This window comes from Heloderma suspectum, chromosome 4 (genome assembly GCF_057233095.1).
Source record: "Heloderma suspectum isolate Gila_16-S chromosome 4, 16-S_ref, whole genome shotgun sequence".
In the NCBI taxonomy this organism is placed as follows: Eukaryota; Metazoa; Chordata; class Lepidosauria; order Squamata; family Helodermatidae; genus Heloderma; species Heloderma suspectum.
In genome coordinates, this window is record NC_139461.1 from 111,249,004 (window position 1) to 111,266,516 (window position 17,513).

The following is a 17,513-nucleotide window of genomic DNA, read 5'->3' on the forward strand; positions in this document are numbered from 1 at the left end:
ATGGGGAGGATGGTAGGAGAGCAACACGTCAACCTCAAGGAAAGATTTAAAAGTGGTCTTTCTCCCCACCCACTCCTCTTCCCCTCCTCACCTAGCCAAACAATTCCTGGACTGAAGAGATGGCAACATTAGTCTTTTGTTTCTCTCTTTTGTCTGTCTGATATATGCAAAGTTTCTGACAAGGCTTCATTGCTATATATGCACAGTAACCACAGCTGGGTTCAGACAATCTCTCCTAGCTTCATAAACCATGGTTTATGAAGCCAGGAACAAGTGTTGGGGGACAAGTACTTCTCTCTCACCACTCCCCTCATGTGTCAGCTTGGCTTATTATCCTGGTTTGTTAACTGATATTAAGCCAGAGTCCCTCAGTACTGATGTAATGGGGAACTCTGGCTTAATACAAGACAGGAATGAAGCTCTGAAGCCGGGAGGTGAGGTGAGGAGAGAAGGGGCAAGGAAGGAGTGCTCAGTCCCAACACTCATTCTCACCTTCATAAATCATAGTCCTTCATAGGCATAACATTAGCCAGTCAAATGTTTGGCTGAAAGTAGTCTCTTACTATCTGAAGAAAATATCTAAGAGTGTGAGACAAAATAATTATTCTCTCTAATATGAAGCAATAAGCCATTTCCTTTTATGGACCCATACACACACATGTGCACACAGTGAGAGAGAGAGAGAGGGACCTTCTCTTGGTCTTCAAACTTTGCATTTTATACTTGGAACCTTTCTCTATTTTAAAGGATGTATTAACAAATGGATGTATCTATTTTTAAAAAATCCTTAGGAAGGAGCCTAACATAGCTATGTTATTTCAAAGAGGGGTCCCTTCTGTGCAGGGATGTACAGATTTTGTCAAATCTGTTCTGTCTGCATTTCATGGATTGTTGGGTGACTTTCTTTCCTTCATCCACTCATTGGCAGAATTGGATTTTTTCCAATTTCCTGAATTTGTGCAAATTCACATTTGCACAAATTTGCACTTGTGAAAATGCAAGAATCCCCCCAAAATGCGTGAATCGACATAAAATTCCAGAAAGTAAAAAACTCGGCCCACAAGTCCGTGGAATCCATGCAACTTGGGAAAAGCTGGTCTGCTGCAGAATCCATGGGTCAGATTCATACAAATCCGAATTCATCTGATTCCATTGTGGATTTCTCTGGCATCCCTGCTCCTGCCTCCAGAGTTTAAAACCTTCCACTGATGTGAGTGCCCTGATGTGGTGAGCAACCACCTGGGTAATTAAAATGTAAATGGGGCCATAGAATAGCTATAAAACATGGCTCAGAATGATTTGTAGAATTCTGGATGGTTCAGTTTCAGGCTGCAGGTAAGAGGTCATATTTCTGAATGCTTCCGAAAGTTCCCTGTGTATAACAAACTAGCATATTGGGGAAAGGGATGTGCTAAACATATTTATTTATTTATTTATTTATGTATATATGTATGTATTTATTTATTACATTTCTATACCACCCCATAGCCAAAGCTCTCTAAACGTATATCCTGATATGCTGCTTTGCTACATGCAGGACACTGTTGATATGGGGTTGCATTAAAAAAAATCTACAGTCCAAAATTCTGCCACTTTAATCAGTCACAACTTCATTCTCCAAAAGCAGTCAAATGTCTTTAGGTTCAATTTAAGTTCATAAAACCTGATTTTTAGGACTATGTTAGGACCTGACATAATAAAGGCTTGGTTTCAGCAAGTCAGTCCTGGATAAAACCTAACCGTCGCCTTAAAAAAAAAACACACCTCAAAGTATTCATCCTAACCCCAAGCTGACATCAGAGCAATCTTTCTTTCGCTCAACTTCAGGATCCCTATAGATTCATAAGAATTTAAAACTATCTCATCAAATGTTAAGGCACATGGCATCTTTATTCAGATAATTAGTCTCAAGGTAAAGAATGACAGGACTGTATTTTAAGCAAAAAACAGCTGTTCACTTTTGGCTTGTATGGAGTAGTTGCTGGAACTCAGTGTCTTACAAACTTTTTCTGACTTGCTCTTTAAAAAAATTGTGTGCTTCTCTACTATTGAGCCTTAAAGGTCTGTTCCCAATAGGAAAAAGACCCCAATATATTCCAAATGAATCATCAACACAAAAGAAGCAAAAATTAAGAAAAATGTGTTAGCCACAAACTCGTGCAGAGGTTTTCATTTAAATTAAGAGTGGGGGACCCAATAAATAGAGGACAATGTTTTTCTAAGCAATTTTGTCTCTCAATTATTCAAAGCATCCACAGAGGAATCAAGGTAAAAAGAAGCACCATGCTTGTGAGACTATGACTGCCCTGGATACAGTTGCTAATGCATGGCCCAAGAACAAGTTCCTAAGGTAAAATTCTGGCACCACTGAAGTGAATGGCAAGTCCCCCATTGATTTCAGAAGACTCAAGGCTTTTTCCCTAATGTTCAGTGGAGCATTTCTGGGGTATATAAAATGCACCCATGATGAGACCAACGCTGAGCATACATTCAGCAGCTCACAACCTAAGTCTATGGATCTGATCATAATATTTACTATGTTTTGAGCCAGACAATTGAATGGAGGTTGCAATTTGTGGATTTTTTAAATAAATTAATCTCAGCTTTTTAAAAAAGCCAGTTGTTTAATTCCCAGAGAATTAAACAACAACAACCCAGTGTTGCTTGGAGTATGTATACACAGAGGGCCCCATCTGACACATCTTGTGTAAGTATCAGGTAACAGAGTCTGGGCTCTTATACTTTCTTTAAAAAGAAGAAACGTCAGTGAACGCAGACACAAAATTATCCACTGATCAGAGCAGCTCAGAAGGTCATCAGTTCAAATGTAGTCTAGACACCAAGCGTGACTGGAAATGTTTTGTGTCTTTGCTGCTGTTTGCAAGTGGGAACACTTGAAAACACATAGGATGTCACACACACCTCAAACCTTTTCTGTATGCATAATTAGATATTGCACACACACACACCACACATTACACCACAATAGACACGGACCATATCTGCACTCACTGCACATATATTCCTCACAACCCCACACTCTCACATCCAGCACACTAATTCTCAAACTGCCTATCCTCAACCCCACCTCCATATATCCACCCTATTCACTGCCCACCATAAAGAAGTCTCATTCACTCACCTTACTAGTCTCCTCACACATAACCACACACTCTTCCTACCATTTGTCATCTAACTTAAAACAGTGCAATTGATCTAGCATGTAATGTTCTTCCTATATACCTGATTTCATATTTTGTTTCTTGTTTTCCCTACATCAGCCCTCCCCAACTTTTCTGCCACCTTCGAGATGTGCAGGACTACAACTCCCACCACCCACAACCAATTATCATGATGGGAGTTGTAGTCCAGGAATCTGGAGGGCACTTGGTTGAGGAAGGCTGCCCTGCATTAACCTTACTATTGCTTAAGAAGACTGAAGAATGTTTGCCCTGAAATATTCAGAGGCCCACGTAAAGCTCTTATGACCTTGTTCCTACACTTCCTAAACTATAGTGTTTAGGCAAATGGAACTGAAGTTAAAAGCATCTGTGTGCAGTAAAGCAGGAAATGTATATGCTGCATGCTAGTTCCATATATCCTTACCTATCCGTACAAACTTGCAGATTGATTGATTGACTGACTGATAACAAGTCACTTCTCTATAAACCATACCCAAAGCAACATACAGGATTCATAAAATAATAAAACATCTCAGTTAAACAAAATGACACTAACAAAATGGTAAAAGATAAAACAACGAATATATTTGACACCTATGGACTGAAGGGTAGACAGAGAATTGCCATCTCTTGCTATCTCTTGATACAGATTTTAACGTTGGCAGATCTACTTTAGCGAAAAGTAAGACAGCTGGCACATGAAACATTTGGTTTCTGTCTACATAGCTTACTCACTATTTTAGACGTTACAGTGCAACTCTCTGAGCAACACTCTGGATGCAGTTGTGTTACTCGGGCTCAAACCCAATCAATTATAGGCTTGGATCCAGACTTAGTCATACTTAGAGTTAGACCCACTGAAATCAGTGGGACTTAAGTTAATCACAACTAATTTAAGCCCCATTGATTTCAGCAGGTCTACTCGAAGTATGACTAAATCAGGATCCAACCCATTATCAAAGTATGAATCATGGACATCTGCTATGGAGCAACTTCTCTGGAGTATCATGAAATCCAAGCTGAAGCATCTTTAAGAAACATGGTAAGACCAACTCATTTGGGATGGCTTTTGGTGACCAATGGTGTTTGGGTTTTAGCCAGGAGAAGGATGGAATTGTAGGGTGGTTGTTGTTGCATTTAATTATCATTAACTGTCCATCTCTGATCTATAGGAATGGAGCATGTTAAAATAGTAACGCTGCAATCCTATACATGTAAGCCCAGCTGAGTTCAATGGGACTTACTCCCAAGTATGTGTGTATAGGAGCTTAGCCTAAAAATGTATATAACAATAGGAAACTTAGATGACTCTACAAAAATGACAGGAAATACACACAGACCTTCACCCAATTATATATAAATATTTATCTTTGATTACTACATTACCTGCTCCTCCTTAACACCCACAGCCTCCCACTTTCTGGGTTTCACAATTTTAGCAGTGATAGGCACAAACCTGTTCTGATGTTCTTGCAATACTTGATAGATGCTAATCAAAAAGGTTTGGTTTTTAAAGCCTCCAAAGACACAGTCCTTGTAGATTCGGAATTCAGCAGCAGTAACAGCCTCTCCCTCTGGAATCTGAGACAAATTAAACTTGAACTCCTTGTGGTGTCGCTGATAAGGTGTGAATTCCTTATCATATTCAACTGTAGAAAGAAGAAATGTCCAATTTAACTGCGGTATTCCACATTGTCCACTTCCCACCCTATTTTTCAAAAACATAGGTTGCATTAATTTTCAAACATTTTGTAAAATATGCTTCAGAAAATGCTCAGTTCCAAATATTTTAAGTATTGAGTAAACAAAACAGCCAGATTATATAGTTTCATGTCAACAGAAATGGAAACAATATATTGTTACATTTGTTTCTTAGCTTTTCTCCAAAGAACGTGGATGTAGTGTATATGGGAATCCCAGGCAGTTTGCAATAAGATGCTGACTAGGCCTACACCTGCTTATTTTTCAGAGATGGAGCCCACATTAGATACATTAGAATACAAGACCATTGCCATTTCACATAGCATTATCTATGGCACTGGCATATCACCCAACTAAAGGAAGCAAGTTAGTAAGCTGGTTCGTGCATAACACTAAACCCTGGTTTAGTGCTGCATGGACAAGCCTGAATGAGCCCAAGCAAAGTGTTGGACTTGTGTGCTCCCCCTCACCTCTCCTCCTGTTGTGCAGCCAGGAAGAGTACTTCAGCAGGGTTTAGATTCACTTTTATTGAATCCTGCCTTAGTGTTATGTTCAAAATAAGGATCCTGGTTTAAAACAAACTCTGTCTAAACAAGGCAACTTCAAACTATGGGTTCAGAAGCTGGTTTATTAAACTAACCAGAGTTTACTTTAAACCATGATCCCTTGTTCAAGCATAGAAAGTGAAACTAAACTCTGCCAAAGTCCTCTTCCCAGCTACACTAGAAAATGAGAGGGGAGGGGGAGCAAATGAGCCTGATGTTTGCTAGGGCTCATTGAGGCTCATTCACATAGCATTAAACCATGGTTTAGCGATATGTGCAAACACAGCATGACTCTCCTCAATTCGATGAAACTTTTGCCATTACTTTCACTGGAAGTATTACTCTGCGTTGACATCGGTATCAATATTACAATCACTTAAACCAAGCAAGTGAAGTCATACTTCTGGGTAGGGATGTCAGAAAAACAGCACCTTAATAGCAGATTGAGCAAGTCGCACAGGTCACCTGGTCACAGTCTTCCACACTACGGTGAGATGTACTATATTTCTATTTATTTAATTTATTTATTTAAAATATTTGTATACTGCTCCATATCTAAAACAGATTTCGGAGTGGTGAACATAAAAGCCAAAATAGTAAAAGGATAAAAAGATTAAAACACCATTTTCAAATTATGCTTTTTAAAAACAGAATGCCAATAAAACCATCGCTAGTCAGTTAAGGAATGCTTCCTGGAACAGTGCTGTTTTCAGGAGGTGCTGGAAGCAACAGTGTTGGTGCCTGGCTGACCTCCAGGGGCAGGGAGTTCCAAAGTAAGGGGGCCACCACAACGAAGGCTCTTCTCCTGGTGGACTCCAATCAGGCCATAGGTCCATGTGGAACTACCAGGAGCAAGCCTTCCGATGACCTCAGTGACCAGGCAGGTTGTTAAAGGAGAAGGCGCTCTCTCAGGTATCCTGATCCCAAATTTCTTAGGGCTTTGTACAGCAGTACTAGAACCTTAAACCTGACCTGGTAGTGAATAGGCAGCCAGCTGGAGTAGGGTTAGGGTTTGATCAGTGGGAATGCCTTCTTTCCCTGCCTCGGCTCTTTTCTCAAGATGCATGCACACAAATCTCTGCATCTTTCATGATAAAATGTTCCAAGATTAAACACTGTAAGGGAAATTATTGTTTGTGTTGAGATGCCATTTGAATGGGGGAAGGCAGTTGCCTTCATGCCCTGCCTGTGAACTTCGCTTCCTGGGGACCTATGGCTGGCCACTGCTGAAAATAGGATGAAGGATCCAGCGGGTCCTTCCTATGAATTATTTATTTTTACTTTAAAAGTCTTATGTGCCCTTTATTTTACTCTGTTCTTTGTTCAGAGCTGCCTACATATGGTTCCTAGGCAATCTCCCATCCAAGCAGTTTCTTCAGCAACATAACTGCAGTTCACGGCAGGCCCCATTCCCTGGGGCATTCTCTAATTAGTTATGCATAATTTTGAACTGTCACCATCAGCAGCCAATGCAGCAGGCTGCAGCAGAGGGAGAAGAGATGGGGAGAAGGACCATTCCACCAACCCCTCTTCCCTCCCTATCCCTTTCTTCTTTGGTATAGTATCTTTTTAGATTGTAAGCCTGTACGTCTTGTGTTTTTATTGATTATATGTAAGCCACTCCAGCAGACTTTTTGGCTGAGGTGTGGAGTATAAATGCTTTAAATAAATAGATAAATAATTAAATAAATGTGGTTGTTTACGTCCATATCCTGTGCAGATGCATTTATTTTTACTGATCTGGGTTTTGAATAAAAATGTGAAAACAAATAAATGTGTCTGTGAACGGTAGTGGGATTTGGCAGGGGTTGTTTTTTTCCTCTATCTCTTGAGTTATTAAGCTGATCTACCCAGCTGTATTACTATGTCAGAATTAAGCCGACTATTTTGATTCTTTGGATCCTGTTTAATAATATTTTGTTCTCTTTTTCCATCTCTGAAACAATCTTTGTCCCTAACTTTTGCTTTACATTCCCAGCATATTATTTCCTTGGCTTTTGTGCCCTCCTGTATGAAATTATAGAGAAGAGGGAGTTTTCATCAAAAAAATGGAAGCTACATATTTTAGAGTAAGACTATCTGGAACTGGACTGTAGCATCTAATCTCCTTATGAGATGGCCAGAGGCATTCCAACTATGTTCTAAACCATTAGGGGATATTAATTTAAAAACCCTATGCATAGAAAGAGAATTTGGAAGTTGAGCTGGGATTTTTTTTTTTTAAATGAGCCCCTGAGCAGATGGCCAGAGTTTACATCACATGTGCAAGGTCATAACCGTTAATACCAAATTTGCTAATCTGGAATAACTATTACCTCCTGCTTCTCTACTGATCATCAATCTTGTGGATTAGATCTCCTGGTCACATTAGTGTAATGTAAACTACAACTTTTTAAGTGTTGCACATGGTGAAATTGTTAAATATATATTTGTTGTTGTCTTTTAGATTGTAAATGCATTTTCACCTCCAAAGTAAATGCATGCTAAATACAATTTCCGCAAGGAAAATGATTTGTAAAGTGAAATCACTCTGTAAAATGTGTATTTTGCATCTTTCTTTCTTGCTTGCTTGTTTTCTTTTAACCAAAGATATATTTCTCTGTAGTAACCATTAGAGTTGCCTTTTTTTCCTGGCAAGACAATGGCAGGAAGGAATTTGACTGGCAGGTGTAGCTTTGCCAAGCATTGTATCTCCATCCTATTAAAAATGGTACTTGTGTTTATCCTATCACACAGTGTCACAGGAGCCCTGTTAAGAAAAAGAAAGAAAAGGAAAAAGAAATAGGGGCAACCTTAGAAAGACAACATCTATATAATATGATGGACTTCAATCTTCCTACACCAGACCAATCTGGTTACCAATCCCTGTTAGTCTTGATGGTTATTAACATAGGTGGTGGTAAACTTGGCTAAGGTGGGAAGGGAGAATTTGCTTGCAGGAGGAAAGGCTGCAGGGCGCATGTGAATCTGTGCAGTCTTGTATCTGTTTATGTCTACAATGGCCCACAGAGCAGTGGGGGAAAGCATGCGTCTTCTTTTTTTGCTATACCCAGGCTGCTTCAAGATGAGGCTTTTATTGCACCATTGCCCGGCTTTATTCACAGCATTTTATAAGGGGTCTGGAAATCACCAACTTCTAATTTTTTCCCACTGTTTTTTCCAGCATTTCTCTTACCACAGAAAATCCAGTAAGAAAGAAAAGATGGTATAGCTGCTCAATACTGTCTGATTGCTAACGCTAGGAACTCTCTGTCAGGAAGCACCCCCAGTCTGCTTAGTTTATAACTAAATTTAAAACTAAGTTTGGGGTCAATTTGAGAAGTGTATGCTATCACAAGGGTAAGTTGTTATAATGACTGACTAACCCTTCCCCCAAAAATTATCAATGTGCTGCTAGACAATAGGATCTGAGACTTCACCAGCAAGCACTGCCAATGGAGTTAGCTCTTACCGAAAGTTGGACAAGTTTATATCAGTTCCAACAAATAGGACAAATAGTTTTGTTGCTGTGTTTTGGAATTTCCCCAGACAGAAAGCATATTTAAAATAATTGTATTAAATCATAAATACCTGTACACTGTTTTGACAAATGTGAATGCATTGCATTATAGGCCTATCACTGAGGTGGTAAACCTATGTCTGGGCTGTACCACTTCAGACTGCAGGTCAGACAGGTGGGAGCTCATTCTTTCTTCATAAAAGAAAAATTATCTTCACATTGAAAACTAGCACGTAGGGAAGATACTAATCCAGAACTTTCCTCCCTGAAATCTGGCAAGCTTCCCTGATGTTAGACAGAGTGGGCTATGTTAGGCAGCTGGTTTGGGGTTCATAAAAAGGCAGTAAATTGTTAGTTGTTCAATCTTAAGGAGCGCCTCCAGCAACACCAGACAGGCCACTTAACAAGATCAGCCTTGGATGGCCTTCTCTCTGTCCCATCAGCCAGGACAGCTAGACTGTGGGGACGAGGGAGAGGGCCTTTTCTGTGGTGGCCCCCACTCTGTGGAACTCCCTCCCTAAGGAATTCCGTCATGCCCCCTCTTTAATGAGTTTCCGCCGTGCATTAAAAACGTGGTTGTTCAGGCAGGCATTTGGGGTGGGTTAGGGTATTTTAGAAAATGTTTTTATTGTAGAATTTTATTGTTTTAAACTGTTTTATTATATGTTGTACATCGCCCAGAGTGGCTGGGTGACCAGCTAGATGGGCGATTAATAAATTTAATTAATAAATAAATTTATTATTGTTGTATTTTTTTACTGTCACTGAAGGAGAGAGGTACTGGTCTGAGTTTCTGCCTCAGGTGCCAAAATAACTTGGCTGGCCTTGGGTACTATGCATCTTGATTTGTGGAGTGGGGCAACATTTGAAGCTGTGCCTCAGGGAGCAAAACATCTGTTCATTTATGGGGCAATTACATGATGTCAACATCAAGTCATTGTTCTCCTGTGTTTTTCTCCATGCTGCTTCCATATTTTTTCAGACTACAGGAAATGTGTACTTCTTGGATTTGAAAAAAGGATTAAAGAAGCAAAGGGAGAACACAAGAGAACAAATTGATAATGTGATGTATCATCAGTAATGTGGATTATAATCATGCCACTGTATGACACAATCCCTGTATGGACTGAGATGACAAATCCTGCTCTGGAAAAAACTCAGGCATTTTTCTTGCATCATAATTTGGGGGTACCTAACTGTGTAGGATATGCAGCCATGTGTTTGGAAACAGGGGTAGGATTTATTGAAACCAGAGTGTAGGCCCAGGCACTAAAATTCTGGTTACATCTGCATTTTTCTTAATCAACATGATTGATTAAGTCTCGCTCTTTGAAGTCTCTTTGAAGTCTCGTTCCAAAGACGATCGGACACAGGCTAGAGCTGTATCTTCAGCCTATCACGTGGCGGTGAAGGCAGCAAAAAAGGATTATGCTGCCTCTATCGCGTCCGTAGAGTGCTGTCCTAGGAGGCTGTCCCAGGTGGTCCAGAGCCTGGTCGGTCCAGTGGCTCCGGAACCTCTGGAGCATTCTAAGGCCTCCTGTGCGGCCTTGGCAAGGCACTTTGCAGATAAAATTGATTGGATTAGGAGTGTTATTCCATGAGCTATGGATACAGTTAGTGAGCAAGAGGCGGTCTGTGGCAAACCGGTTTTGTGGGATCGGTTCCAGTTTCTTCCTTCTGATGAAGTGGACAAGGTGTTTTCATCTGTAAGGCCGACCACCTGCTTACTTGATCCTTGCCCATCTTGGCTCGTTATGGACTTCAGAGAGAGATTGGGTGAGGGGATCAGGGCAGTGGTGAACGCCTCCCTTGAGGAGGGAGTGATGCCATCAGCCCTCAAGGAGGCAGTGATAAGACCACTCTTAAAGAAGCCCTCCTTGGATCCCCAAGTTCTGAACAACTTTCGCCCAGTCTCGAATCTGCCATTCTGGGGCAAGGTGATTGAGTGGGTGGTGGCGATGCAGTTGAAGGCACATTTGGAAGAAGGTGGATGATATGAGGAGGGCTCTGGATAGGGGCAAATGCTCCTTCCTTGTTCTCCTCGACCGCTCAACAGCTTTTGATACCGTTGACCACAGTATCCTCCTGGACCGCCTGGAGGGGTTGGGCACTGGAGACACCATATTGCGGTGGTTCTGGTCCTTCCTCGCCAGCAGGTACCAGGGGGTAGCACTGGGAGAGGAGGTTTCAGACCCGTGGCCGCTCACTTGTGGGGTGCCACAGGGTTCCATCCTCTCCCTGATGCTATTTAACATCTATGTGAAGCCGCTGGGGAGGTTTAGGGTTCGGTGTCATCAATATGTGGATGTCACGCAGCTCTACCTCTCATTCAAATCTTCACCAAGGTTGGCCGTAGAATCCCTGTCCAAATGTCTGGAGACGGTGAATGGCTGGATGGGGAGGAATAAGCTGAAGCTGAACCCTGACAAGACCGAGGTACTTTTGGTGGGAGACAAGACAAGGCTGGGGGATGTTGACCAGGTGTTGAATGGGGTATGGCTACCCTTGAAAGACAAGGTCCGCAGCCTGGGAGTCATTTTAGACTCCCAGCTGTCCATGGAGGCTCAGGTGTCAGCTGTGAGCCGGACAGCGCTGTATCAACTCCATCTGATACGGCGGCTGCGCCCCTACCTTCCTGACCATCTCCTCCCATAGGTAGTACATGCCCTGGTCTCCTCTCGTTTAGACTACTGTAATGCTCTGTATGTGGGGTTACCCTTGAAGACAGTTCAGAAGCTGCAGCTGGTACAGGACGCGGTGGCTCGCCTGATTAAAGGCAGCCACCGGTGTGATCATATCACTCCGGTGCTGAAGGAGTTGCACTGGTTACCAGTTGTTTTCCGGGCCAAATTCAAGCTGTTGGTTTTGACCTTTAAAACCCGATATGGTTCTGGCCCAGCCTATCTCAAGGAGCACCTTCAGCAACACCAGACAGGCCGCTTAACAAGATCAGCCTTGGATGGCCTTCTCTCTGTCCCATCAGCCAGGACAGCTAGGCTGGCAGGGATGAGGGAGAGGGCCTTCTCTGTGGTGGCCACCACTCTGTGGAACTCCCTCCCTAGGGAACTCCGCCATGCCCCCTCTTTAATGAGCTTCCGCCATGCATTAAAAACGTGGTTGTTCAGGCAGGCATTTGGGGTGGGTTAGGGTATTTTTAGAAATATGTGTTGAAGGAGAATTTTATTGTTTTAAACTGTTTTTATTATTGTACATCATCCAGAGTGGGTGGGTGACCAGCCAGATGGGCGATTAATAAATTTAATAAATAAATAAACAAACAAACATCTAGCTTTGTATATCTTATGCTAAGAGACTCAAATTCTAATAAATGGTCCCATATAATTTTACGTAAACTTAGCTCAACTGGTGTTTCGTTTGAATCCCTTCTAAAGCTTGGGCAACAACAAGCCTCTAAACATCTAATCCATAGATTATATGATATTGAAAGATAGGATCTGTATTCTCTGGCTAACAGAACTTTGTTCTCCCATGACCCATGGGATTCTGACCAGTTATGGTACCTCACCTTCTTATCTGACATCTCTTAGGAATACACAAGCTTGCAGAACATTTATACTTGCAAGCCGTAATGTTCTTCAACAGTAGTACTCCAGGGCAGATTTTTGAAAATCCCACTTCAAAGTAGATTGTGTCTATGTAAAGCAGGAGTCCCTGAAACTCTGACACATGTACTCTTATATTGTAATTTTTATTCTGATTTGAGATGTCGTATAATTTATCCTCTCCTGACTAACTTCCCAGGGCATCCAGATTAAAGATTGGTAATCAATTGTCTTTTGAATAAAGTCCCACATATCACTGAACAGGTGTTTAATTTATTTCTAATCGCCATGTGAACAAGAGCTCAGCCAATTGACTGTATTAGCTAAATAGAAGAAATTGTAGCCTGTGTCACCCTGATACTTGTGTATTTGTCTTTGTATTTTAACCTGAACATGTCCAAGTGACCATGATAAAGAGTATTTATCTATATAATAATAATAGTAATAATAATAATGTTTAGTGAATAGTGCAATCTCTGCAGGTGTGCATCACCTCTTTTGCTTTTTTTAAGAGGTGTGGTTTTGACTTCTGCAATGATTGGCAGATGATCCTATTGCCACTTTGGCACAGCTTTTCTTTTACCTTTCTGGTTGTTGCCATTTTAATGATATTTGCAAAATCAACCTTTTAATTCATGCCAAAATGCGTTTTTGGTTACATTTTAAAAATATTTGCACAATGGTGTGTAAATGAAAGAGAGTTTATAGAGCTAACTGATAACACACACACACACACACACACACACTACAGCCTTTCTGTCACCATCATTTCAGCACCGTATCTAAATATTTCCCAATCACAGATTATCCATAAAACAATATCAGACATTTTAATGCTGCAATCCTGTTCATGCTTACCTGAGAGTAAGCTCCATTGAACTCAGTGGAACATAATTCTGAGTAAATATGGATAGGGTTGCAGTATAAAACATTTTTTTAAAGACCTGAAAGTCTTAAATATGTGCTTAACTGGTTTTTTAAAAGATCAATCCAACAAAAATGTCTGCTCAACTGAATTGTACCCTTCCCTTCCCCTCCCATGCAGCTATGTTACACCCAGTAGTGTGGATGGAACATAGTGGCCCTGGCATATATGCCCCCCCAAAAAGCACTATACCGCCTGAAGCATGGAAAGTCGATTCCAATTTTGCTAGATTACAGTCAAAGATCAATGATTGGGTATTGCTAGGAGCCGACCATTAGAAGCAACCTAAGTTTTCCATATGTGTGGCATTTGTTGTTTGTTGAAAGAACCTCCAGTCATATGACCCCCACCTGAACTACAGCCCAAACATCATCAATTCAGTGAAAACTAGGTCATAGCCATATATTTCAGTTGTATTTAAAAATTAATAAAACCAATCCTGTTTGCAGTGCCAAGGTATAGTGTTCAACAAAATGAGAACATGTAACATAATGTGATTACCGCCACCATTCTGCAAGTCTCACCCCCAGTTGGCTGCAGATGAATTCATAGCAACACCAATTAAATCCTTCTTTAGGAATGGTAGAGAGGGAATTAGGACATGTATGTGTTACTGTACAGGGCATGTATTTAAATAAACAGAAAACCCCCAAACTCCTAAAAAAAAATTCCCACAGTAGCATACCGGGTTGAAAAAGAACTCAGCAATACTTTGTTAGATGATGCAAGTTAATTGGGGAAATTGCAAAGCTTCGTTACATCCAGATCCTAAAGCTGCTGGCCTATTCATTTATTTAAAACATTTTTACTCTGCTCTTCAGCAGAAATGGTTCACAGAGTGATTTACATGCAACCAATAAAACAAGACAGTCCATGCTTGCAGGCTTGCATGTCACAAAAAGGATGAGGAGGGAAGATTAAAACAAACTCAGGTACCAATTATTAAAGTTAATCTGCTGCCGGAAATGGACCAAGACATTCTGGAGCCTGAATTAAAAAATGCAAATGCTTGGAAGGTAAACATATCAATCTAAAATACTGACTCTTCGATGCACTTTAATGATATCCCATTAGCCTGATAAGGGTCACTTCACTTTGTTGGTACCTGATAGCAGAGCTGACTTTGCTGTGAGGATCTCCACATATTGAATGAATGATCAGCACAGTAACTTGAAACGGAGACGTGGATGCCAGAAAGAAAACTGTTCGGAGAAAAGGATAGGGGAGAGGGGGTTGTGGGGAGATTATGACCTCCCTCTCCTACCTTTTACTTGAAATTGTACACATTGCAGCTCTGCAGTAGTGACCTGGGTTCCCACACAATTAGTTCTGTCTATGATAGCACTACCACCCTGCGTTGCAGGCAGGGCTGGTGCCAGGTTTCAGGAGACCTTGGACAAACTGCCCTCTTGGCACCCACTCCTCTGGCAGGGGTGGCAGGCCCCCTTTACCTGGTGGCAACAGGCTTATCAGGTGGGGGCAGGCAGAGCTTTTGAGGAGCCTTGGGCAAGGTACCCTCACTGGGCCCGCTCCCTCAGTGAGTCTATCTTCTCACCACCATTTTCACCAGCTGCTATTGTTCTGCATCCTTTCATCATTGCTAGCACTTGATTGCTTGAGAGGCAAAGAGCCAATGAGCAAGTAGGCAGCAGCATCTACCACTTCTCCACTCTTCCTCATCACCACCCTGTCTGGGCCAGAGCGAGAGGCAGTGAACAAGCAGGTTGCAATGGTGAAGAGAATGAACAAGTCCAGGGGATTCTTGTCAGTGGGCCCCTGCTTAGGTGTGGGCCCTTGGTAGGTGATTGTCCATGCCTACCTCTGATGCCAACCCTGGTGGCGGGTGGCAGCCGGGCAGCAGTACTGAGTTTGGGATGCTGGGTCCATGTCACTGGACTTGCCGGTTTTGGTTACATTTTCTACAATGCAGTGCCGCAGATGCATGCATTGTGGACATGGCAAAATTTAAATGGTACAGGCACCTTGCCACTTCCAGGTCAGTGCTACTTACTGTCAGACCATCCATGCCAGGCATACAGCCGGGTGGCAGCAGCAACACTACCATGTTGATCCAGCAGTGGTGTGTCATGCACATGTCACTGTGAGCAAATTAAAATAGAGCAGGGACTGGCAAATACAGCACACAGGCTCAGCACACTTCTCGGAGACCTGGTTATCCATGGTGGTGGGTCCTGCTGGAACCCAAACACTTGCCCTAAAATACTACGTGCTGGCACCAGGCCATTGTTTGGGGGGCAATGAGCTTTTGCTGCTGCATCAGCATAAATTGCTGCTATTCTGCTAGTGCTCAGGGTGAAGCCTGATTTTGGTGGTGATGCAGTTCCACCCTGTGTGATCCTGTGCCAGCAGGAAGATCCTTGGGGCCAATTCTGTGTGCGATCTCTTGCTTGATAATGCTTCTCTTATTTAAAATCGACCACCTTTGAGTCTACACAAACGATTTCAAAAGATTTCAATCAGGTGTAGCATATTAGCATTATTATGTAACATGCAAAAGTACTTTCATGTCTTTATTATACTCAGACTTATTATTACGGCACCACAAGGGCGGTGTTTATTTCTACATTGCACATGTGGAACTGGGGCAGTTGAGAGAGTGCTTGCCTGGCTAAACTGAAGTTTGAATACTTATCTCCCAGGTTCATTTCACATTCCTGGTGGTGCTTCTTGTAAAATAAAAGAACAGGACGTAGAATAAAAAACAGAGTTAGTGCACTGGTTATGCTTGACGTTATACAAATACAAAAACGTGCATGGAAAATATCGCTTGTATCCAGACAAAGGAGCTTTCCTCCCCCCTTCTACCTACTTCATCCCCTCAAAGCCTCTCCTGAGAGGCAGGGAGCTGCAGCAGAGAAAAGGAGGTGGGAAAGCGCCATTACATGAGTGGCTTTCCACTCATCTAAAATCTGAACTCAAGCCTGTATAAGTCATAGGATTTGTTTTAGTAATTCCACCACTGCACTTTGATTTTTTATGGCGATATGCTTGTCAAAGTCAGATGAAACCATGGCAATGAAATTAAAACACAAGATCCACTGCACCCACAGTGGGGACTATGCCAAAGCAGAAAGAGGAAGAATGAAAGCAGAAACCCAACTAGGTTAAACAGGCCACGGCTTTATTCATAGAAATTTACAGTACATTCTTTTGACTGGTCAGTCTGACAATGGCACCCCCAACCTGCCACCTGGACAGAGGCCCAACAAATAGCCCAAGAGATCCCCCACTGAAGACAGAGCCCAGCTTCTACTGCCTTCATAACATTACTGTAAAAAAATAACATCTACTGAGCTAGTGTTATTAAAAGCCAGACCCTTGTTCTGAATGCTAGGTTAGTACTTTGAAATTGTAGTAACTTGAGCAATAAATAATAATTTGTCAGATTTATTAACTGAAGCAGCCACTGATTACAGGCATGTTCTTCTCTGTTAGCAAAACTTTGGCCAAGCATGTCTGGGGTAAGCATAGCTTACACACTACCTGGTTGCCTCATTTTCCCCTTGTCATTGGTTTGTAAAATTAGGAGGTGTACACAGATGCATTAGATTATAAATTAGTATTGGTTTCCACAAGCTAACACTCAGCTCAGCCTGAACCAAATCACATTGTGCGGTGGGGGGAAGATTGTAAGGTGCTATGAGAAATGACTCTCCCCTTTACGGTGCTGCTTTCCATTTTGGTGCACACTGTCTGTTATTTCAATAATAAGGTCATTTATTGCAGTGTAATATGAGAACAATACAAACTGGTTCATCCTGGGAATGAGCAGAAAGGATTTTGCCCGTCCAAGTTTGCCAAGGCTTCTAAGAACCTGAGTCTTTTAAAAAGGGGTATTGATGAAACAAAGTTTTTAGACTGAAATAAGTGCTTTGGAAGTCTAACAACACCATCATATTTACTAACCCAGGACTGTGGCCTTAAAGTCAGATTTCTGAAAACGTATTTGTAACAAAAAATAGCTTGCTATGGAAGGGAAAATACAATATGTAAGTGCATGACGATGGGGGATATAGAGCAAACATGGAATTAGGGATGTACGGATTTTGTTACATCCATTCCATCTGTGTTTTGTTT

General features: G+C 41.7%; 1 protein-coding gene across 1 annotated transcript in view; it reads right to left on the reverse strand.

Annotated features, from left to right (window-relative positions):
• Nucleotides 1-17,513, reverse strand: part of BMP6 (bone morphogenetic protein 6) — a 138,397-nt gene that overhangs the window by 28,813 nt on the left and 92,071 nt on the right. Inside the window, exon 2 of the mRNA XM_084850361.1 lies at nucleotides 4,639-4,831. Within this exon, the coding sequence (XP_084706487.1) occupies nucleotides 4,639-4,831 (193 nt within the window). The remainder of the gene's footprint in view (nucleotides 1-4,638; nucleotides 4,832-17,513) is intronic.